The 25,621-nt window shown below is 41.1% G+C and overlaps 2 protein-coding genes and 1 long non-coding RNA gene across 10 annotated transcripts in view; 2 read left to right on the top strand and 1 right to left on the bottom strand.

Moving 5' to 3' along the window:
* LOC133488730 (guanine nucleotide exchange factor VAV3-like) overlaps positions 1–1,223 on the top strand; it is a 51,094-nt gene extending 49,871 nt beyond the window's left edge. For all 5 annotated transcript variants that reach the window (XM_061796976.1, XM_061796978.1, XM_061796977.1 and 2 more), the window contains one exon: positions 741–1,223. In XM_061796976.1, the coding sequence (XP_061652960.1) occupies positions 741–782 (42 nt within the window). In that variant the 3' untranslated portion in view covers positions 783–1,223. The remainder of the gene's footprint in view (positions 1–740) is intronic.
* Positions 1,224–1,821: 598 nt separating this feature from the next.
* LOC133489300 (uncharacterized) overlaps positions 1,822–25,621 on the top strand; it is a 148,315-nt gene continuing 124,515 nt past the window's right edge. For all 3 annotated transcript variants that reach the window (XR_009791862.1, XR_009791861.1, XR_009791863.1), the window contains exon 1: positions 1,822–1,921. This is a non-coding gene — a long non-coding RNA (uncharacterized LOC133489300). The remainder of the gene's footprint in view (positions 1,922–25,621) is intronic.
* The window catches only part of LOC133489299 (netrin-G1-like), a 70,094-nt gene continuing 61,716 nt past the window's right edge, over positions 17,244–25,621 (bottom strand). For both annotated transcript variants that reach the window (XM_061798237.1, XM_061798240.1), the window contains one exon: positions 17,244–24,803. In XM_061798237.1, coding sequence (XP_061654221.1) covers positions 24,577–24,803 — 227 coding nt within the window. In that variant the 3' untranslated portion in view covers positions 17,244–24,576. The remainder of the gene's footprint in view (positions 24,804–25,621) is intronic.

Raw genomic sequence — 25,621 nt, 5'->3', positions numbered from 1 at the left:
CGCTTGTGTTAGCTAATTACTTAAGCCTGAATCTGCTGTTTAAAAGCCTTGAAAACGGCGTGCACACAACAGACTAACACATTTTTTTCTTTCAGAATTATCTGGGGAGGTGCATGAAATTAAAGTGTAATGGTTTTGTTTTAGCAATTTTTACTCTCACCAAATCCACAAGGAACAAATGTATTCATTAAAAATGCTGTCAATATAATTTAACCATATCGGTACCAGTCTTGTTCTGAGCGCCAAGCTTGTGGTAGCTAATTTTCGTCAAATTTCGTCACGTGCTTTGATCACGTTTGCATGATTAATAATACATAGCAACATGAAAAGTGGCCGCCGTCTTTGTGGAATTGTATTAAAAGCATGGAATAAGTGCTTCAAATGCCTCTAAAATCCTCCAAAACAAATACATTCAGAAAAAAGTCATTCCTAAAGTATATGACCTCTTCTACTGCCCACTCTGCTTTTCTTGCAAATAATGTTCCTTTTGCTAAATTGTGAAGCCTTTAAATGGGCTTTGTTTATTTATTATTAATTTTTTTTTTTGTTCATTTTTTGTCTTCTATTTTTTTTTAAATGTCTGGGGGTGAATGAGTGACAGATTAAGTGTTTAAAAAAATTACGGGGAAAAACAAAACCAAAACATATCCAGTTGAAGTCTTGCCATGCATGTCTGAAGTTCGACATTGCTCCATTCCTAATATAAAGTGTCCACATAGTGTGCGGTTTCTTGTTCCCAGGTGGGTTGGTTTCCTTACACCTACGTAGAAGAGGTGGACTGACTCAGCCGGGTGACGGATGTCCCGTCCATGTGACCCTGACGCTGTGTCACCCCCCCGGCACGCCACATCTCTTTGATGGCGCTGGGAAAAATTCAACAGGAAGGGTCCGCACCCTCTCAAACCTTCACCTGCCTAACACCCGCTGACAGGACTCTTATGCAAAGCACATGTCAAGTCACAGATTCGCATCTAGACCCCTCCCTTCGCTCACATACCCCCACACTTCTTCAGTCCCCTTCCTTCCCCGACTCACCTTGTCTTATTATTGATGACTCGGTTGGCTGGTGTGAAAGTTGCCCTGGCTGTCGTCATGTTGCGTTAGCGGGGAAGGCTCAGTCAGCCGGCTGGAAGGCAGGCACGTCCGGCTACCACGCGCCACCAGGCTGAAGCTGGAACTCACTTGTGTTCACAAGTCATGTAAATAAACGATTATTTAATTGATTCAGTAATCAGTTAAGAGGTGTGTCTCATTACTTTTGTTTACGGAATAGGGGCAGGACTAAAGATTCATATTGTCAGGTATCGCTTCTGGTTCAGGAATAGTACAAAAGTGCAAATATCATCGGTTTTAACCAGGGGTGGGGACAAAATAAAGATATTCGGATGTATCATATTATTTTTTTTTAATGATTGTTTTGATACATAAGTGTCAAATATTGATCAGTTTTAACTAGGGCTATATGGTGATGTATGGTTTCCGTTTACGATACCAAATTGAGGCATCAAATATCAACTCAGGATGGGACAAATTGTCAGTATTGGGATGTGGCGTTTCTGTTTATGGTGCAGTATTGATGCATAAATGACAATTATCAATCCGTTTTAACTATAGAGCTGGGACAAAATATCAATATTGCTACAGTAGTTTCCGTCTATAATACATTGTTAATATACAAGCATTAAATAATTTAGGGCTGGGAAAAAGAATCGAATAACTTGGCTAAATTGACTTCAAAAATAGGTCGACGCAAAATGTTTGCCTCAAAGCGCCAACCCCAACAAATAGTTCCTCCCGGAACCCATGTTCGCGGCGTCGGAACCCATATTTCGTATGGACACATTGCAGACGGATGCAGTGATAGGACACTGATAACAGTGATAGGACACTGATACTTTGCCAAAACGACAGAGCAGCGTCTGTAAGTGATTTTTAAAGACACTTAGATGTGTAATGCACATATAACATGATGTATGAGTGAGGTGGATGGTGTTTTTATTTTTATTTTTTTACCTAAACTGGTAATCGCTAGCGCGCTAATGCTAATCGCGATTGCTAACCGTGCAGGATTTACCAATTAGTTGACTCAAATTCTGTACACCGAATATATACCATACACTCATTACCAACGTATGCAGTGTAAGGATAGAAGTAAATACCTCATAAATGATAATATAATGCATGTTCGTAATAATCAATAGAAGAATCGATTCTAAAAAGACACTATAGTGACAGCCCTAAAATAATTATGAGTTTTAGCTAGGGGTAACATATTGTTTCTGGTTATGATACTGTGTACAGACATAATCGTCAAATATAACTCCGTTTTAACTAGGGGTGGGACAGAAGAACAACATCCTGATGTATAATGTAGGATTCCGTATCGATACATAAGAATCAAATATCATCAACTAGGGATAGGACAAAAGATTAATATAGTTTGGTATCCTTTTCGCTCATGATGCAGTATTGCTATACAAGGCACAATTCTTGATACATTTTAACTTCAGGTAGGATGAAATATTGATATGGAGATGTATCGTTTCTGTTTACAATACTGTATCGATACATAAGAGTCTAAATTGAGTTGGTTTTAACAAAATTTCCTTTCATAATTTTTTTTCTTAGAATACAGTATCGAAGCGTCAAATATCATTGAGTTTCAACTAGAATCACGATATTTTGCTAAATTGTATCGAGTATACACAAGCGTCAAATAATGATGAGTACATCTCGGGGTTGGACAAAGTATTGATTGTGTGATGTATCGTTTCGCGTCACTGTACAATATCGATAAATACGCGTCAAATAATGATTACTTTTCACAAACTGAAGTGATCCATATGGGTATACGCTGATTCCTCTTGATTTCTGGGAGTAAATCCGTCATGTTACTACAGCATCCATTGGTGACATTTTTCAGTCACTATAAATATTATTATATATCACTATAATATATACATAAATAAACAGAAATATTAGGAAAAGACTACTAAAATATTGCTGGAGAAATTATACAAATACAGTGTTCGATAGAAATAATAAATGAAAAAATTCATTAATACAGAAAAAATATTAGAAGAAAAATATACAAACATTAGACAAAACGCAACCAATCTTCTGCCATGATGGCTTTGAAGGTGAGTCCAATTTCTAATGTATTTTTTAAAGTGTTTCTTCACTTGATATCATTATTAATATTTAACGTCAGTCTGCCGACTCGACAAAAAGCTAGCGGGTTTCTTAGAAAAAATGCATAAAAACAATCATTAAACAGCAAGCCTGGTGTGACATTTGAGGACATTTGTCAATCCTGAGGGAGTCGGTCATCATCCGTATGATGAAATGAATATTGAAGGTGAGTGTGTGAGGTGGATTGTGTTCTTTGATGTTCAGGTCTTCATTTGAACCACGGTTGGGGGGGCTGGGCTTCGTTTGATCACCCCAAAGTGCTTCGGTGGAAAAACCAAGCAGGCTTCGCGCTTTCTTTGGATTTTGTTTGCCTTAATCTTTGTGGTTCTGCAAGGAATGATTCAAGGGTGATGTAACAGCTGTTCACTGCTGTGTGCAAACGATGAGCGAGCGCAAAGGCGTTTAGTGACGCCGTTCTATTCCACACGTGGCAAGTGACTTTCATCAAGAATTTACCAAATAATTGTGGTTTCGAAATGTCAGATTGGATATGCGCACAAGGTGCTACATCGAAGAATTCCAGAGTGACCACACGTCCTCTTTTTTTTTAAATTTATTTATTTATTTTTGACGCATCCAATTTTTCTGGATGTACATGAAAAAAATCTGATGGGATGCTCAAGGATTTCATTCACTTAGCTGTGATTTGTGTTTCTGTTTAAGTCCCGCCTCCCTTTGCAGGCTCACAGTCTCTCTTTACAGTCATTGGTCAGCTTTTCAGTCACTGTTGATGCAGTGATTGGGCGCTCTACTTGTCAGTCATTATAGCAGCACCAAAGATTGGTTGGTGGTGATGTCACTCTATGTGGATGTGACTGACCAAAGAAAGAAAAAACCCAAAAATGGCCCAAAATATTGTGGAAAATTACAAACAACAAAACAATTTGATAGGCCATAGATTGGCTAACAAATAGCAACTATGGTGGTGTTATAACCCTTTAAACAATGGATATTTGAATACAAAGGGTGCATCAACATATCTGGGAAGACAATATAACAGCACTCAGCGGCTTCTTTATCCTCTGTGAAAATCAACTAATATTACTGCAGCTTACTGAGTTGCAATAGTGATGAAACTCTTCTTCGTTTGTTTCTGCACAACTGTATTATACTAAGTTGCAGACATCAGGAGTCACAGTGAATTAATCAGAATGCACTGTGTATTTCTCTACATTCTATTTAATGAAGTTATTACAAAATGTTTTTATCAAACACAATATTTTAGAGTGTTTCCTTATTAAAAATGCATTACTAAAATTGTTGCTTTTTGGGGGTAGACTGGAACGTATTAATGGTATTTTCATTCATTTGAATGGGAAAAGATGATTTGAGATGCACATGTTTTGAGTTAGGAACATGGTCATGGAACAAATTCAACTCGTATCTTAGGGTACCACTGTATTTCACTTTGTACTGGCTTTAATTTCCAAGATGAGCTTAAAGAAAAACGCCGCATGGATCGCAGGTTTTCATTTGTGCGGTGGGGTGTCGAGCTATCAGTATTCTTGTAATGTAAACACCGCCTGAGGCGTGCTTTACACCCGTAGCTCCACAGCCTCTCTAATGACCCAACTCTGCCGGCTGAGCGCTCTGCTGTGCTTTGGCGCTCTGTCACACAAAGAGGCAAAGAGAACGGCTCCCCCTTAAAACGCCTCTTCAACGTAATCTGGCTGTTCCTGTCTCAGCAAGCGAGATGAAAGGCGGCGACAAGGAATTTCGACTGCCACCATGGTGAGACTTGGATATATCCGTGCAGTAGATAAAGCACGTGAGAGCATCTAAAGCAGGGACTACTCAAATACAAATCTGGACAAAATGTTTTTGAAATGAGTCAAAGGTCCATTTCTTAAGGTCGGTCAGGCCACATGACTGTAATATTCAAATGGCTTAATGCTAACACATGATGCGCTAACGAATAGCAATACTTTAAGCAACGGATATTTGAACACATTCAGAATCTCTGAATTCTTTTCGATTCCCATGCTTACTGTTCATTTCCCAACAACCTCCTTTATCTGGACACCCCCGATCCGGTATGCATCATCACATGCTACTCATTTCATATACAGTACATAGAAGAAACCAGACCGACCATCAAAGCACCTGTTTAACATTTCCAGAAATATACTTACCACACACTTACTACAACACTTGAAATTACATGACATTACATACTTTGACATCTGTGGGCTGGAAGGCAATTATGGCTGCACTCATGTCCAACAGAAAAAAAAAGCAGAACGTCAATATTGAGAAATTGAAAACAATCAAGTCTAAATCAATTCAATTGAAGGCCCTAACAATTTTTCCTAACCGGTTATTCACACATCACATAATCCTAACCCTACTTCTCATCCTTAATGAAAGCATGTCTGCCTTTTTACGAACGCACGCTAACTCAATTAGCATCTTGACTTGGGGTAGGGGGTATTAAAAATAGCCTTCATTTAAAAAAAATAAATAAATCAGTCAGTCAGTTAGCCGAGTTTCACAGTGCAGCTCTGCCTTTGATTTCCCGTTTGTGCCATTAGATTCACAGCCTCAAAAGGGCATCTGTCACTTCAGTAAAGGTTGTTTTGTTTGGATGCCCATATTCCTGAGCCTATCATTTTTCGTCAAGAACAGCCGCTGCTGTGGATAAACAGCATCGAGTGGCAGCTTGAAAAAAAAACAGTGCGATGGGTTCACATGTGGGGAGAGAAAGGGACAGGTCCTCTGTTACTACACCCTGCTGCGTCCCTTTCGCCTGCGAATTAACATAACTCAGATCAAAAGAGTCCAAATGAGCAGATCCTCAGAAAAACGCTTCTTCGTTCTCTCGCTACCGCCTTGGCACCCTCGTTACTCGCGTTTGACGTCGTCTGTGCGTGTGCACTTTGATGCTTGACAGAGGCCCCGATCCTTAAATGGAAGTTGGCGAAGGAATTTGGATTAATGGCCAACACTTTTATATATTTAACAGCAGTTCAGGCTTTTGGGGCATTTTCCAAGCATTCCAAGACAGGATTAAGACTATTATCTGGTACAGACAGGACTCGAGAGAAGTATTAAACCAGACTCAACCTTTACTGAACCGCAGTGATTTAGGGCCCTATTTTTGTGACTGGCGTAAATCCGTTGCAGCTGGAGGCGCATCTGTGTGCCAGGGTCGGGGGTAGACCGGTGTTGGTTATTTCGTAGACCAGCCCACCCCGGCAGATCCAAGTGTGGGTGGGCTGCGCCACTGTGGGTGTGTTAACAGCCGACTTCATTCACCACCAATAAAAGTGGCTCCTCTCATTCCCTTTAAATGTGGCAGAATGACAGTCTTGACGGAGACATCTTTGTGCAGAAGAGGACAATGTGTAACCGCAGCGACCCGTGCATGAGTGGAACATTGTCACTGCTCTTGGCAACGGACAATGTGAGTGGGTACCCTTATTAAAAACAAAATCAGCAGATGATAACAACTGGCGACTTAAGTATGTCTGTTGACCTCAGTATATGTCTGCCTGTGTCCCGATGAAATTCATCGAAATCACGGTAGACCAGCTGTGCCGGCAGTTACACAAGATCTGAGCAGGTATAAGTTCAGATGGACTTTCTGCCACCAAATTGTCGCTCCACCGGGCGCATCTCCAGGCACACACCTTTGCTGCGGCGGAAAACCCAGCTTGGTGAAGACCGGTCTGCCGAATTGGCAAACGCGCAGCGAGCGTTGCGCTTGCATGAAAATCACGTTGCACCATCAATGAAAAATAGAGCCCTTAGTGTTTTGCACTTCTGCCCCAGAGTCTGGAGTCTGGTTTGAATCTCTGTTGGAGCACTTCTGTGGGTTTTTGCTATACGTGACCACAGGTGTGAACGTGAGGGGGAATGGATGTTTGTCAAATGTGCCATATAATTGACTGGTGACCCATCCAGGGTGTACCCAGTCTCTTGCCAGAAGTCAGCTGGGATAGGCTCTGGCCTATTATAAACAATAAGACAGTTGGACTCAGTGTATCACATCATTGTGGAAGGTGGGGTGGGTGAGGATTGGGGGGTGGTTGTAATCGTCAAAAAGTGACTGTGCCCTTCCGAGCGTGGCGAACCGGCACCGGCGTGAACGCGAGTGACAGCTCCGAGGTCAAGAGTCGCTTCTCACTGCTAGCTGATTAGCATCATCCTTACAGAGGCCGAGCAGCTGCCCGTGACTCTCGGGGACACGTTTAACAAGGTGGCACTGCTCTTCACGGGTGACGATTTGGAATAAGCTACCAATCACCCTCTCCAACCTGCGCCGTCCTCCTCGTTATATAATGTTGCTTTTTCTATCAGGGAGCCATTATTTCATGGGGAGTTAACTTGAATAGTGTACTTGAAGCATTTATTTACTCAGATGAAGATTTGGGAGTGTGTATTATAGGCCTCCATTTGTAGGCATTTTGAGGACTATTAAACAATATTAGTGGTATGTTCCATTTATTTCAAGTAAAAGTGGACGTTGGCAGCGTTCACATTTGCCTCACCGATCTGAGGTTTGATTAATTTTGGCTCTGGCCTTTCTGTGTGCAGTTTTGCATGTTCTGGTTTTCTCCGGATACGCCGGTAGTTTAAATAGTTGTTTTAAGGCCTTTCCTCTTCCAGTCGGAAGCAGAGCTGTGATTGAATTTCTTGCTTTGAAAGGGGAACCACAACTGAACATTTTCAATCGGTTACAAAATCTATACGGGGGAGCTACAATAGGCTACAGAACGGTCAAAAAGTGGGTGTCCAGGATCAAAGGCGAAGAACAAGAGCCAGCTTTGAGCGCCTTCCGTGAAAAGCAAAAGGAGCAGTACACCATCTTCAGCGGTTGATCCTGGGAATAGTGCAAGCGTCGAGACGCTGATCAGAGATCGTAGAGTCACCATTGATGACATAACCCTAATCACATGCAAGAAATTCATTCACAGCTCTATGCTTCTGACAGGCATCCAACAAAGATGTAATTTCCAAAATGGCTGACTGGAAAAGGAAAGGCTGAAACAACTTTTTTTTTTTTTTTTTAAATAAACCTTTATAAAGTATTTAAACTAGAAAACGGTGAACATTTCAGGCGAAAAAAAACATTATTAGTTAATTAAAATTAAATTGGGGTCATTACTTTTTGACTGCCCCTCTTAGATATGCCATGTGATTGGCTGGCAAACTTTACAGGGTGTACCCCGCCTATTGCCAGAAGTCAGCTGGGATGCCAGCTCACTCTCCACCCTATATAGTGTTATCGAAAATGGATGGATGAAACTGGAGGTAAATGCTAATATATGTTGTGGAACTTAATATTGACGCTCACAACATTGTGGAGCAACCACATGTTGGATGTCATTAATACTGCAAAGTCACATTTTAATTTACACTTGTGACTGTGAGCATGGCCCAGTAGAATATGCTGTTTTGGTTAGCAGCATAGTATTAATTAGGCTTTACACGATCAGGATTTTTGGGGCCGATCACCGAGCAGCGAGTTTAAAAAAACGATCTCCGATCTAATCACAACCTGGAGGAATGTGTCTATTTAAATGACCTGTTCATTTACTGTCTATACTTGTGTACTTAATTGCTCAAAAAATTATATTTACAATAAATAATGTATCTTTGTTCATCTATTTATGCCAGTGAGGCATAGTGACAGACAGAACAAATGAATGGTCTTCTATTAGATGGCAGGAAGTACATATAGTAATTAATGTATCCACTTTTTGTGACATTTTTGTTTCTTGGGGTGCCGTGAGATTTTTCAATTGTAAAATATGTTCTTTGGCTCCATAAAGGTTGGAAATCACTGCTCTAGTCAGATCGTGTATTCTGATCAGTCAGGTCAAATGAACATTACAACATGACAGAAATAATGGGTGCGAACTTACAGTAATTAAATTACTTTATGGTAATTAAATTACTTCACCCACACCGAAACTTTAGCGTATGATTTGACAGAACGGCGGCATGTTTACGTACAAACGTTCGTGCTTGCACTAGCTTGCTAGGCTACATAACGTTTTTGTTGCCTGCTTGCGTTTTTTTTAAAGAACTTTATTGGCCGTCAGATATTTACAGTACTTTGTCAAAAGACACGTTACAAGGCTAAAAATAAACTAGCTTTTGGATTCAAATATACTGTGCAAGATGGCGACGCGGCGTAAATGTCTTTTGCAAATTATGAATGAATGAATGACATTAAAGCCGATCAGCATAAAATGCTAATTATCGGCCAATACCCATCAGGCCGATAAAATCGGTGTAAAGTCTAGTATTAATGGGATCATTACTCTATTGACTCGGCTGAGTGTTCTCTGTCAATTGACTGTCTGTTGTCGTACGAGAGCGGCACCAACTACCGGAGACAAATTCCTTGTGTGTTTTTTGGACATACTTGACAAATAAACATGATTCTGATCTGATTCTGATTCTGAGAGATGGGAGGTGTCCATTTGAAGCTGGCATTATTTTTCTTTAGCAAGCGTTACTTGGACGTGCATTGTACATTCCCGAGTAGCTAAACATATACAAAATACAGAAAACCCTTGCTATTCATGAGGGTTAAAGAAGTGTAATTACTGTATGTTGGGACAAGCTGAGTCATAACATCAACAACAGCTAGCGATTACCAGCTGATCCGCTATTCACTTCCACCCCTGCCAATATATTATCTAACCATTCTTTGCAGCATCTTGAGACGTTTACCACTGTGTTTTCTCTGGTATAAACCTCACAAGGATCCTGCCCTGCCTATTTGACCTTGACTGGAGTCTTATATCACGCTGCTGTTTACTGTCAAGCGGGCCGGCTCGGTAGCTACCGAGCCGCAAAACATCTAGAAGGAGCAGGGCATTTGGCATTTTTAAACAAAGCAGTACATTTTTAATAATTTTTTATCTTTTTAGTTATGTTATCAGAAACATTGGCAAGTAGTGATTTGTGAATTGGCAGGGGGATTTCTATATTACAAATTTACCAAAAAGTTTTAATATCACTATGGCAGCGTCAATCAAAGATCAATGATGAGATGTTTTTCTTTAGATTCTGCATGTCTTCCTAAAATATAGGTGAGCTTTGGAGTTATTTAAATGTATGTTCTTGTCTAAAATGCACTCGTTATCCTGGCTGTACATCCCCAAAACACTGTGTACAAGGTGCTTGGAACAATCTTTATGTACATTTTGCAGGTACAGATGTTATTTTAGTTCCACCCCACCTATTGCCTCCCCTTCCCAGTTCAACTTGTTAAGGCAGAGGCAAAGGGACCATTAAACCTCACCACAACCACCACATGAAATAAATGAGGACAAACGGATCTCTTTCCGAGCCGCGGGATGCGAGCACAGCGACTCGCTAACGGTATCTTTTATTTATGGATGCCGTCAGGAGCAGATACACATTTGATTCCTTTAACGCGGGAGGGTGTCGGCAATCCCGGCCGGGGCTGATTTGCAATCTAGGTGTGGCACCGGAGGCCTGTAAAGATTTGATGGCATTGAGGGATAACAGACAAGAGCTGTGATGGTGTGCGATGCTGAACAGGATTGCCATCTGTAGCTAGGGAGCTGATTGCATTGTATTAAAATGAGGAGACATGCGATTGGGTTGCCGTCGTGATGAGAAAGCTGATTTTGTTTTTTTCCAGAGGGGGGGTGGGGGGGGGGTCAACTTCCTCGCTTGAAGCTGGATTGAAAATGTACGCATCATGCCTTATTTCCTGCAGTTGTTGTGGAAGACATGTATTACAACTCCAGAGGTTATGATTGTGTCGCATCGCATTGCAATGCAATCATATTGCATCATGTCACATTTTTGAATATTTTTAGGGGCGCTAACGCACCAAAAAATTGTCCTAATTACAAACAATAAAATAGGCTTACCGACGTCATTGATGTATTGTATCATGTCATCAAATCGTATCACATTGTAATACACCGCATCACATAGTATACAGTGTTCACTCACTATTTTGCGGTTCACCAAGTGCGGTTTCAGTGCATTGCAGATTTCTTTAATATTCATATTGCACGGGATTTTGAGTGCATGCTATAAATTTGATTAGAGATGTTCATGTCACATTCACATTTTGTTGACTATTGGTTGCAGTTTTGTGACATTAAGCAACGTTAAAGTTTTTGTGTACAGTGAGCGGCCTATGAGGAGGAAAATGCTGAATGCCCATAAAATAAAAAAAATATCAGGGATTTTGTTCTGATATTTTCAGATCTGGACAGGGGTATAAGGCGAGATGACCCCATACGTAAATTTTGTTGACGATTGGTCGCAGTTTTGTGACATAAAGCAACGTTAAGATTTTTCACATTAAGCTTGGACTGTCCCGACAAACAAAACATACTACTTTGTGCATTACTCCTATTGCGGGGGTGGACTGGAACATAATCCCCGCAATAAACCTGGGATTACTGTATCATGCTTTTTTCCATCACAGCTGAGTAGGGCAATGACCCACAATCTGTGTTAGTAAAGGCTTCCTATGTGTGATGCTTGAGACTTTCTCTTTGCAATGCGTTTTGCCACCACCAACAGTACGGACGGACATGTTAAGACACGCTCGGCCCTGGTGAACGTCTTTTATAATTTCCTCTATAATAACTCCGACCTCTTCACATCTCATACTCGTTTTACAAAGCCAACAGCCTCCGTCTTGGTATGGCAGCGGTAATATTTTTCACTTTGCTGGAGCCAGTGGATAGAAAGGTGTTTACACTTTGCGACTTGGCTCTTTGTCCTGTCTATCGATTTCAACTGTACACCAGTGGGCTTTGCGTGTGTTGCGAGCCAGCCGTCCGCCCACCAGCCCTCCTTGCCATGCCTCTACAGACATGTTGCCAACTAAACTCTGTTGATACACTTTTTATTTGTGGATCTGGAAAAAATGAAAGCAGAAGCTCCTATAGATGCCGCCGATCACATACTGTATGTGCTGTTAACGTAAAAGTACATGGTGTTTATTTCAAGCTCAGTTCGAATTCCTAAATGTTGAAACTGCGAAAACCCTGTCCTGTAATTACTTCTTGGCATGTGGCTGTTAGCATGTCGATCCGATAGGAGACTGAGGCCTGCTGAGGAAAAGTGGAGACGATGATGAATTTAGATTCAGAGGAAACTCGGTTTTCGGCGGTCACTTTTCCGCGACAAACAGTTTGACATCGGTTGTGCTGGGAAACGCATCGCCGTAATGAGGCATGTTAACAAACAACAATTTTAGTATTTCCCATATTTCTGGACACTACGTACTGCTGGCTGCGATAAGGAGAAACATTTTATCTAAGAGGAGACGAAAAGTGCAGTAGGAAAATGGGCCTCTGCAGCAAAGTGGAGACTGTGGAGTATAAGATGAAGAATCAAGATCAGTCATGGCAAGAATTTGTGACTATGCACCATTGAACGCATCAGTCGGAATGAGACAAGGTGTTGAGATGAGATTTTCTCTGAGAGGAGACAAAAGAGCAGCAGGAAAATAGGCCAGTGCAGCAAAAAGGAGACTGTGGCGTACAAGATAAAGAAATATGCATAAAGTGGAATGAGACACGCTAAGAAACAACAATAATAGAGGAGAATGTGGTACTCCTTTCAGCATGAAGGTGTTGGGCATGATAAAGACAAACATTTTACCCGAGAGGAGACTGAAGGCAAGAAGAGAATGGGCTGCTGCTGCAAAGTGGAGACTGTGGCGTATAAACTTAAAAACGTAACCCGTAATAGAGTAATAAATAAATGAAGACTTGTTTCTCGGTACTTTTGGCCATACAGTGTACTTATATGCGTTCTCATCTTCGGTGTATTGTTTAAAAATGTTCCCTTATAAAGACATAACCACAGGTGTCCAACGCAAGGCCTGGGGGCCAAATCCGGCCCACCACATTATTTTATGGGACCCGCGAAAGCAAATCATTTGTGTCAACTTACATCTGTACCAAAACTTCAAATCATCACATGTAATAACTAACGATGTTGAGATATTGCAAGCTTATGTTTTTCTGACAAAACCCCTTTTTATAGTAAGTTGAGTGGGAGGGTTGAACATTAACCCTGTTTAATGTTAAAGAGCGCTGGAATTCAACGCTTAAATCCAACGCCCTACCTTTGTTTTGTATTTCACGAGGACCCACTGCGCATGTCAAACATTTAACGAGAGTCAGTGGGGAAAATGTCGATGCGCCCTAAACCAGAAGTTGCGTCATAAAATGAGACACGCAGAGATAAAAGAATACTTTTACTCATCATTAACTGCATACTATTTACTACTGATCTAAAAAAAAGATATACATATAATTTGTAATATTTTCGTTATATTTTATCTTCTTTTTAATTTCCTTTTGTCCTTTTTCAAGGTTGACTCAGCAGCACCTTTTATTGATGAGCATTTATATGGTTTCACAGTCATAACGCTCTGAGGGAAACCATCCCAACAATCTGCCCCACGACACAAATGAGTTTGACACCCACATAGGCAATCTAAACTTGTGCCCTGGCAAGCAAATAAATGAGCACAGCATCTTTTGTCAGGCAGCAGGTTGCTTCTGAGCATTGTGCTCAAAGGCTCTTTATGCTAGTTGTCACTTTCTGCATGAAGTCACCCTGTATTTCTTTTGTTTCTGTGACAATGGAGCGGCAACGGTGACGGGTCAAGGGGTATTAATTGTTCATAACGATGCGCCGCGGTTGCGTGAGCTCGGCACCTGCCACTTTGACCACCCCCCCGATTGTGTTTGCTCAACTTTAAACATCCTTGAGAGTCAGGACCGCCACAGAAGTTTGGGGGCTTTTAATTTCAAATTGACTAACAGTTTTGGGATAAAATATGGAGTTGGAGATATGGCAAGGCTCATGATCTATACATGCTGATAGTATCATTATTTACATTATTTACATACGCTTTGGGATCTTTGAGAAAATGTCAGAATATGTGGTCACTTGGCAAATGAAGGCTTGCTCAGTTATCGCCGCACCTACTGTTTTTCATTTAATTGTTTTATATATCTGGCCTACAAGTGTTATTTATACAAATATGAATGATTATATTATTATGACTTTACCACCAAATCAATGTAGGTTAGTTCTAGACTATATACAGCACATTCAGACTTAAAAATTTGGGCTACGTTGTGTTGATCTCTCTCTCTGTGGACATTTTGACTGACCCATGTCTGTTATTATCAATGTTTTCACATTTACCAAATGTCGAAATGAACTTCAGGAGTTCCTCAGTTTATGAAAATGTTCGGTTCCTATGGCGGTGACGTAACTCTTAATTTTGACGCTATTCAGAATGCGGCGTAGTTAAAGTCAAACTTACAGTTAAATAATTTTAACTTTTGTTTTGATTTACCATATTTCTTTGTATGCACTGTGGATTTTCGATTACGTTAGGCTCACGTTGACGCAGGTATCCAATTTTTAGCCACAAAGAAGCCTGCCTGATTTTGATCGGATGGTATCTGATCCCATTTTTTATTTTTATTTTTTTTCATGCTATTCCATGACTCATTGGAAATGGGCTGCATGGCTGTATTCCTTTTGGAATCGTGTCACTTCATACTTTCCTGTTGTTTTAACAACCATATCAATAACATCACGAAATAATCAACATAGTGGAAGAGGTATCTATATCTAACTGATGAGCTAAAAAAGCCTTCTATAAAGAAATGAAATATCTGACAGCAGAAAGGAATGTCTTTGTCATCATTTTACCTTAAAAATATAGTCGGATTAATTATGAATTTGACACTTTTTTTCAGCTGAAAGAGGGATACAATTCTCATGAAACGTTTTTGTTCAGATATGCAGTGTTGACAATACGCCTGCTTTGGAGGCCTGTTGACTTGCACGAGGCGCACATTTAATATCACATTAACAGCGATTCAGCCCAAAAGGCCTGAGGTATCTAGTATCATAAAAGACCGATTTCATTACGCTAACATGTCATAAATGTAATTGTTGGCCCTTAAACACCGCCGCAGTCTCGAAGGTGTCACCACTCATTCCGCGAGGAACACTTTGTGCGGCGAGGCCTCGAGCTTAATTGTTAAATCACAGAAGAGTTTACAACGATGTCAGCTAGATGTAGTTTACAGCATGCACTTGAACACTAGCAAGTTTGCCGATTCAGTTTTTGGACACACATGCTCCAAACACATGGACACACATGCTTTCGAAGTTGGACACATGGCGGTGGTTTTCTTTATGCAAAAGTGCAAGGAGTTTGGTGGTGTTTGAACATTGAACATTGAACTTTTCAAGGACTTACTTATTCGGAGCTACACTTAGTTTTTTCTGACTCAAATTAAAACAGTGCTAATGGTGCTCCTGTCTCAAGAAACACGAATTGCTCCGTTGAATTAATATCCGATCCTGCTTGGCTTTGTCTGCCTTTTTTTCCCATTTTTTTTTTTTTTTTTTTTAAATTGGCTTCCCACAATAATTATTTTACAATCCCAAAAACAGCCATTCTCTCTTCTTTCATCGACAGTATCATTTAATGAGAGGCACTTACAGTAGACTCTAACACAGTAAGGTGTTTCGTGATAACCCTCGGGAGGGAAATTAATCTCTCAAATAAAATTGGTCTCAGCACTCAATATGCCACCCAGTGGGATACGACTTAATTTTTATTCACTGACCCTCCTTGAATTAAAGCTAATTTTCCCTCAACGCGTCAGTGCCAAAAAGGTTCACGCAGCAGGATTCCGTCTTTCTAGCGGATTCCCTCGCCTTCTCTCATTTTGAGTCGCGGATTAGATGTGATCCCGGATGGAAACTCGCCACCGACCGATCATCTTTCGCATTCAGGGTCTTTTTTTATTTTAAAGGTTTTTTTAGTCTTATTTTTTTTTTTAGGTTTAGGCTCGAGGTTCCTCCGGTTCTGAGCGAGGATGAAGTGGGTCACAAAAAGTTCATGGTCCGTACCAGATGCTTGAGTACAGTGAAGCTCAAAATTTGGAGCTCATATTAAACTTTGGCACAAATTCTGGACATTAGCGCACCTCGCTAGACTTCATTTCAACATCATCACAAAGGTGCAAAGAAAATAGACGTAATTTTTGATAATAGGACTATCAGCCATAACTGTTATCTACCAGCTTTTTGTGAACAAATGACTTTGATAAGGCTCTTCTGGGAATGGTGTTGTGCATTTGAGTACATCTGTAATTTTGGTATGTTTTTACTGTTTGTGTTCCCTTGAGCGGCCTCTCAGCCGAACTGGGCTTGACAGGCTTTTTACAAAAGACTGGATCCTCTGTGACTGGTAGCGTGCATTTGAGTGGATTTGTATGTCCTGTTATTGGTTTTATTTTAGTATGTTCGGACTATCATTTTTTTGTTCACTTGAAAGGATATTCAGACGAAACAATTGAACAGCTTTTTGTGAACATAGGACTTTGATTTGGCTCTTCTAAACAACTGAACAGCTTTTTGTAAGCAGAGAACTTTAATTTGGCTGTTCTGTGACCAGTTCCATGCATTTCTTTTTGCACTGTTACTGGTTTTATTTTCATAGGTTTCTGTTTCCATTTTTTGACCGCATTGCTGGCTTGATAGGACTCTCAGTTGGAGCTTGTATTGTCCAGCTTTTTGTGTACAAAGGAATTTGCTTTGGCTCTTCTGGGACTGTTGTAGTGCATTTGAGTCCATCTGTTTGTGCTGTTTTGGTAGGTTTTTCTTTTCCTTTTTTTTGTTGTTGTTCTGATTCCTGGTAGCTTCATAGGACTCTCAGTCGGAGCATGTAATGAACAGCTTTTTGTGAAGAAAGGACTTTGATTTGGCTCTTCTGTGATTGGTATCTACAAGCCCAATTCCAATGAAGTTGGGACGTTGTGTTAAACATAAATAAAAACAGAATACAATGATTTGCAAATCATGTTCAACCTATATTTAATTGAATGCACTACAAAGTCAAGATATTTAATGTTCAAACTGCTAAACTTTATTGTTTTTAGCAAATAATCATTAACTTGAAATTTTATGGCTGCAACAGGTGGCAAAAAAGGACTGAGAAAGTAGAGGAATGCTCATCAAACACCTGTTTGGAACATCCCACAGGTGAACAGGCTAATTGGGAACAGGTGGGTGCCATGATTGGGTTTCATCATCTACAGTCCATAATATCCTTAAAAGGTTCAGAGAATCTGGAGAAATCACTGCATGTAAGCGGCAAGGCCGAAAACCAACATTGAATGCCCGTGACCTTCGATCCCTCAGGGTGCACTACATCAAAAACCGTCATGAATGTGTAAAGGATATCACCACATGGGCTCAGGAACACTTCAGAAAACCAATGTCAGCAAATACAGTTCGGCGCTACATCCGTAAGTGCAACTTGAAACTCTACGATGCAAAGCAAAAGCCATTTATCAACAACATCCAGAAACGCCGCCGGCTTCTCTGGGCCTGAGCTCATGTAAGATGGACTGATGCAAAGTGGAAAAGTGTTCTGTGATCCGACGAGTCCATCCATCCATCCATTTTTCTGAGCCGCTTCTCCTCACTAGGGTTGCTGACGTGCTGGAGCCTATCCCAGCTATCAACGGGCAGGAGGCGGGGCACACCCTGAACTTGTTGCCAGCCAATCGCAGGGCACATACAAACAAACAACCATTCGCACTCACATTCACACCTATGACTTAAATTAACCTACCACGCATGTTTTTGGGATGTGGGAGGAAACCGGAGTGCCCGGAGAAAACCGACGCAGGCACGGGGAGAACATGCAAACTCCACACAGGCGGGGCCGGGGATTGAATCCCGGTATCTTACAGCACCTGGACTGTTATGGATGCAAAATTCAAAAGCCATCATCTGTGATGGTATGGGGCTGTGTTAGTGTCAATGGCATGGGTAACTTACACATCTGTGAAGGCACAATTAATGCTGAAAGGTACATACAGGTTTTGGAGAAACATATGCTGCCATCCAAGCAACGTCTTTTTCATGGACGCCCCTGCTTCTTTCAGCAAGACAATACCAAACCACATTCTGGACGTGTTACAACAGCGTGTCTTTGTAGTAAAAGAGTGTGGGTACTAGACTGGCCTGCCTGCAGTCCAGACCTGTCTCCCATTGAAAATGTGTGGAGCATTATGAAGCGTAAAATACGACAACGGAGACCCCGGACTGTTGAACAGCTGAAGCTGTACATCAAGCAAGAATGGGAAAGAATTCCACCTACAAAGCTTCAACAATTAGTGTCCTCAGTTCCCAAATGTTTATTGAATGTTGTTAAAAGAAAAGGTGATGTAACACAGTGGTAAACATGACCCTGTCCCAGCTTTTTTGGAACGTGTTGCAGCCATAAAATTTCAAGTTAATGATAATTTGCTAAAAACAATAAAGCTTATCAGTTTGAACATTAAATATCTTGTCTTTGTAGTGTATTCAATTAAATATAGGTTGAAGATGATTTGCAAATCATTGTATTCTGTTTTTATTTGTTTAACACAACGTCCCAACTTCATCGGAATTGGGGTTGTACATTTGTGCAATTTGACAAAAAGGAGCACTGAGTGAAGATGTAGACTGCTACGTTAGCTTTGCTAGCTAGCCGCTGACAAATAAAATGCCACATTTCTGTGTGTCACACATGTGACTATGTTCAACAACAAGACAAAAGACATACTTTTTCCTTTTTCCCCTTTGGTGGAAGTGTATTCTGAGAATGTGTAAACATTTTTTTTTTTTAAAGAGAACTGTGTGTGCGCACATAAGCCAACAAACAATACAACCAAACTCGTTAAGCAGTCCACGTCTGCCTGTAGCAATAGAAAACAAGCAACACATCTTGGCAAATTCATGAAAATATCTGTTTTTGGACAAAAATTAAATACACTTACTTATGATACAACGTCTTTACCCAGCCCCGCACTCCGACATGACTACGAAGCAAAATTAAACGCATTATAGATTTTGTCGATGGCCTCCATAGTAGCACATGTGCAGCATTTGGCAAAACAAGGCGGGGGAGAAAATCACCAGTCACCCGAAGCACAGGAAGTAAAGGAGGGAAAGGCAAAAGAGTGAAGGAAGAGGAAAGGTAAGAAAGAGAGAGAGGCAATATTTTTTTACTATGATCCCGTCCACATATGTAGTTTTCATTATTTATATTACGCTCAACCCTCAGGATTTTCCCAGGTGTATGTCTGCACAACTCCGGACATTACGGACATCTAAAAGTTATTCAGATTTAGACGCGTCATATGATTAATGCCCAGTGAGAGTGCACCATAGCGTTATCTTGTCTTGCATGGAGACGCGAGCAGATAATGCAGAACGGATTCTGGAATCAGAAGGACTTGTCCTACCCCTTTCATGCTGAGCGGGTGCCAGTGCTGGTGGGGTACTAGTTTTAGTACCAAGTGCTCCGTTTGGATCAGCCTTTGGCTTCACACTGGCAGAGAACCCATTGAGATCTATGTCATTAAGTGCACCGTCCATACGTCACTAACCACTTTCACACAAGCCATTTAAGCCATGGCTTTTTCCCAGCTCATGACCACAGTCTGAGGTTCAACATCTGAGACTTGCTTCCTTCACCCCTTTGTGTTGAAAGAAATTGTCTCTGTCTGAAAGGGACAGGCCAATAAATGCCGCCTCTACTGTTATGCCTGTGATGCAGCAATTTACTGCAAAGGCAGTGTGAAAGTGGCTCGAGGCAGAAAGCCAAACCAAAGTGACGTCATTATATCACCAATGTAATGCTGTACGTCTCAATCTGCTTTCACATCAGCCATCTAAGCTGCAAATTTTCCGGTCTTGCTGTCGTGAGTGTCTAAGGTACCGATATGGGAAGGGAGGGTCGACCTGCAAACTTTCCGGCTTCAGTATAACGTTGCCTGTGTGTAAAAGGATAGAGGGACGCCAATATAATATGGCTTTCGACGTATTCTCAGAGGCGGTACAGAGGAGGGGTGCCACCAGTGTGTAAAGCGACAGCTGGAAGCCGTGACCAGACTACGAAGTTTAACACATCACTGCCCACAGCCTGTTTTGTATCGAAAGCAATTATGGCTATCCCTGACACTGGTGCTGACATTGAATTATCTCAATGCGTGTAGCCTTAACAGTTACGTGAACGCTCATTACGGACAGAGCTCCGTCTGTCTGTACTGTTATACCAATCTGCTGGGAAAGAAGTGTGAAAGGGGGTTCTGTTTAAAAAGCGAATGGAGTTTGATGAGTTTAAAATGGTGGTTGAAAGCTTGCGCCACGGACCTATGTGTGGAAAAAAAAAAAATCAAAGAACAGGCGCTAATTATCTTTTGCTTTTCATTTTTAAACCATGTCAGTGCTTCTAGTGGTGCTGTCTTCTGGGTCTTTACTGTAGCTCTTTTTCTGGACTTATCTGTGTTACATATTATTATGTCAGGGTTTTTCTTGAACGCATATTGTGTCTGCTCTGTATTCATTCAAATTGTTGGCTATGTACGGTGGATGAATGGGTTTTGGTGCTTTAGACAAGAGTGGTTTTTGAGAGCTTTTTGTACCGTATGTCTTTTGTCATGACAGACAGACTCAAAACAAAGAAGCTCTTAAATATTTATTCACATATACCACGTATCGTTGCTTTCAGGCAGAATCCTCGCATGTCCAAATATGGTAAATTTCCAATTTTTTCACAAATCTATGTTATTGGTCTGCCCGTACATCGTCAATTTTCTTCACTTGTTATTAACTGATTTATAAAGAGTTATAAATAGCTTGAGAACAAATCTATGCACTCTTGAATGCTCAACTGTCTGAGAAGTATTATAAAAGTGTTGTGTCGATGTTAGTGCTCACTGGCGTATGACAGCAACTTAAACAATGAGAACAAGATGTTGTTTACTGATTTCTTGGTAAGTACCGTATTTTCCGGACTATAAGTCGCTCCGGAGTAAAAGTCGCACCAGCCAAAAAAAGCATAATAAAGAAGGAAAAAACATGTCGCATTGGAGTATAAGTCGCATTTTTTGGGGGAAATTTATTTGATAAAATCCAACACCAAGAACAGACATTTATTCTTGAAAGGCAATTTAAAATAAAAATAGAATAGAGAACAACAGGCTGAATTGGTGTACGGTATGCTAACGTAACACATTCAGCTAACGTTACATGACCCATAAACAACGAACTGAGAACGTGCCTGGTATGTTAACGTAACATATTAACACTTCTTCAGATAACTATAGCATAAAGAACATGCTAACAAGTTTACCAAACCATCAGTGTCACTCCAAATCACTAAATCCAATGAAATCTTCATCCTCGGTCTCACTTCTAAACAACTCCGCCAACACCGGAGGGAGACGATGGGCCGCTTCCTCTCTACGTCGCTTTTGTCAGACTCATTGTCAGTTGCAGGTAAAGATACACAGGCCTAGAGCGCCCTCTTGCAGTTGTCAGTGTGAAAATAACGGGAAATTATATAATAATGTGTTAATAATTTCACATATAAGTCGCTCCGCAATATAAGTCGCACCCCCGGCCAAACTATGAAAAAAAAAAAAAAAAAAAAAAAATGTGACTTATAGTCCGAAAAATACGGTAGTGATTTTGGAGATGTGAGGATCCCGCCCATCAACGTTGATATGTTCTATGTTCCTAGAAAACAAATGGCTGCTGATGAAAAATTTATATCATAATATAGTTCTGGCCGGCACGGTGGCCGACTGGTTAGCACATCTGCCTCACAGTTCTGGGGACCGACGTTCAAATCCCGGCCCTGCCTGTGTGGAGTTTGCATGTTCTCCCCGTGCCGGGGTGGGTTTTCTCCGGGCACTCCGGTTTCCTCCCACATCCCATAAACATGCAGGGTAAGTTGATTGAAGACTTTAAATTGCCCGGAGGTGTGAATGTGAGTGCGAATGGTTGTTTGTTTCTATGTGCCCTGCGATTGGCTGGCGACCGGTTCAGGGTGTACCCCGCCTCTCGCCCGAGGATAGCTGGGACAGGCTCCAGCAGCCCGTGACCCTAGTGAGGATATGTGGTAAAGAAAATGGTTGGATGGATATAGTTCTTTATATCCTTGTGTAACTGCATGCGTCATCCTTGCTTAAAACTGATGGATTGACTATGTTTGTGATTGGGGCATTCCTAGGACGTACGAAGACAATGGTAGTCAGAGCATTGTCCATGTCGAGTGAAGATAACAGAACGTGACTTACAAATTTAGAAAAGACGAGCTCAGGTAAGTATTCTTTGAACAGCCGGAGTGTATCCTGTTTTTGCTGTATGTTTGTTCCTTTTTGCGGCAGAAAAGTTCAAGTACTTGCGTCACAAAGGCTATATTTCAAAGCTAAACTACAAACTAAGAGTTTTTCCTGTCAGTGTGGGCCATATGATCAACAAGGAGAAGAGGCAGCAGTTGTGGCTTAACAGCTCGTGGCGGCTTCGCCATGACGACATGCTTGCTCACAAACGGTCTGAGCATCTCAAAGTTCCTGGCCAGAAGAACATCGACATGCTGGAGTAATCTCCCTATTAACCCGAACTGGCTCTATTTTTTTCTTCTTTTCTTCCTCTTTTCCAAGCTCAACGGGGTGTCAAGGGGGACCCCGTTTGAAGTCATGAATGACTTGGCGAAATGAAATGGCTGTGACAAAAGAGCTGCGGAGGATCCCACAGGACTCCTTCCAGGAGTGCATGAAGTCGTGGCAGAGAAGGCTGGGAAAATGCGTTAAGATTCCAGGGGGATTACTTATAATTAAAAAAACATTTTTTTAAACACAGTAACATATTACAACATAATGCAACCAAAACAAAACAATCAACAAAACAAAAATGTTTTCCCATTTTTCTCTATTGTGAAGTCTAATAAATACTAAAGAACCAAGTATTGCAAAACAGTTAAATGTTCTGCCTGTAATTAATATATTTACTGTTGTAACTGTTAAGGGACCAAAATAAGAAGTTATTTTATTCATTACATATATTTTTAAAATCAATCAGCTGATTAATCTGTTATCGGAATCTTCCATCCATCCATTTTCAACACCGCTTATCCTGGTTAGGGTCGCGGGACGCTGGAGCCTATCCCAGCTGACTTCGGGCGAAAGACGGACTACACCCTGAACTGGTCGCCAGTCAGTCGCAGGGTACATATAGACACGGACAACCATTCGCATTCACATTCACACCGTCACTGAGTCGGAACTGAACCCACGCTGCCTGCACCAAAGTCAGGCGAGTGTACCACTGCATTATCGGAATCTTATTTTGCCAAATATCGGCGTCATATTTAAAATATATCATTTGTGACACCGGTTCTCTAACTTTTCTGACACACCACCCCTCGTATTATTAAATCATGTCAACTCTTAACACGGCTCATCTGAAGGGGCTACCATACATTTTTAAACAATTTTTTCTGTGGTACTGACACCAGCTCAGGGTGAAAGGGATAGTGAACCTTAGTAACTTCAAGATTTGCACTGATTTCCGTAACCGGGCATTCTGGGAAAATGGCCACGGTTGTCACCTCTATATTCTTTATAATAATTCTAAGTGTGTAGCTTTGTACAGTGTGCAGGTACTGTAATTTCTCGTATATAATGCGCATTCCCGCAAAATGTCAAAAACATACACACATGAAAAAGTTGTAGCTTACACTTTCATTCCAATATGAAAGGGCTACGTATGACTGCATATGTACAGTTGTGCTCATAAGTTTACATCCCCTGGCAGAATTTGTGAAATATTGTTTTTTTTTTTTAAATATGACTGATGACTGAACAACAACCATCATTAATTTCTTTATTTGATGATAATGTTTGATGATAATGCTTTTCTGAAATGCTTGACAGTTTAATTTGTTTCGCCTGGCCCTTCATGTTTTCGTTAAAGAATTGTACCCATCTTACAAATTCTGGCTGGGTAATCAAACATGAGACCAACTGTGTGTTTTCTCATTCACTAAATAAAAGTAGGGCTGTGAATTTCAAAATAAGAGCAAGTAAATAAAAAAAGTATTATGTGTTCAAATTAAGTGCTTAACTTCAGAATATTTGAAAAAATGAACAAAATACAGATAATACTTCATGTTTTGATCATATGGGTAGAAGCGAAGTCATGCACTGTAAAAATGCATTATACATAGGTAGAAGGGTTTTCCAGAATGTTGAGGTCAAGTTTGGGGTTGCGTATTATACATAGGTGCGCATTATACATGAGAAATTACGGTAGTTCTCGCCCCTCTCCTTTAACAAAGTATCGGCCAATCACATCGTATAACAGATGTTTCCTGTGTGAGAATACCAGACAGCAGTGATGGTTCATCAGTCCATCTAGCGTACTATTCGGCGACGGCGTCCTGAGACGTACAAAAAAGTCGCCAGGTTGCTGAGCACTTGGTCCACGCTGTCCAGAGGTCTGCCTCGTTGCGTGCATGTCCTTTTTAGGGGTTTTGGTTACTCAGCAAAGAGAAACAATCAGCAACAATGAGGCGAGAGCGAAATGGTGAGCGGCAGGATGGCGGCGGGTGGCCCGTCCCGACAGTTGATCGTCACACTCGCCGGGGCCCTGGCAGCGGGCCCTCTCGCACAGGACACCGGTGAAGCCCGGGGAACAGTGGCAGCGCTGGTGGTGGTGGCACGTGCCACCGTTCTGGCAGCGCAGCATGGCGTTGTCGCACACCCGGGCTGCGGACACACACAAAAATAGGGCGCGTCAGTCGGGAGACCGTCGACAGGAGGGTCCGCAGGGGCACGAGCTGCCTTTTCTCGTCTTGTCTTGCGTCACTCTGGAGGGAGGTCAGGACAAGGACTTTCGTTGAGACAGTTTTAGAGTGGCTTAGGGGGAACAAATAAACCCGGCAAAACAAAAGAGCAAACAAAGCACGGCAGCCATGAGGTGAAATTAATGAATCAAACAGTGCGTGTGTATTGTGAGGCGGGCTGCTGTGTTCATTTTCAGCGCTGGGAGGTGGGGAAGACATTGGTACTTGCCACCTAACACCCCCAAACTACTGCTTTTTGATTAGAGGTGTAAGAAGTCCTCACACTGTACTTTAGAATAACAGATACTACTAAGTACTGATTCAACTCCTGTACTTCAGTAAATGTAAAAAGTATAGACTTAAAGGTACAAAAGTGAAATGTAAAACAATGAATTTTTACTGTCAGTTATACCAAATAACGGTGGATAACTGGCACAATGAAAAACAACAACAACCGTTGCACACAAAATTGTTTTCCGATTTCTTAACTTACAGTGGTCGTACTGAGAAGAAAAAAAAAAGTGGCATGTAGTTCAAGCGCAAGCTCGTGTTGGCTCGACTTTTATATTCTCAAAACGTGTTGCTTTAGCGTTGGTAACAATGTAACTGAGTAATCAAAAAAATACTAAATTAGCTAATGATAACAATTGATAAACATTTTTTGCATGCCATAAACTTGTGTTTTTTTAGGCAGGCACAAAACACATTTGCCACAAATCCTTCTTGTAGCTGACAACATCA

The sequence above is a fragment of the Phyllopteryx taeniolatus genome, chromosome 14 (assembly GCF_024500385.1).
Source record: "Phyllopteryx taeniolatus isolate TA_2022b chromosome 14, UOR_Ptae_1.2, whole genome shotgun sequence".
NCBI classification, from domain to species: Eukaryota; Metazoa; Chordata; class Actinopteri; order Syngnathiformes; family Syngnathidae; genus Phyllopteryx; species Phyllopteryx taeniolatus.
Note: the sequence above shows the minus strand (reverse complement) of the source record. Positions and strands in the feature narration are given on the sequence as shown.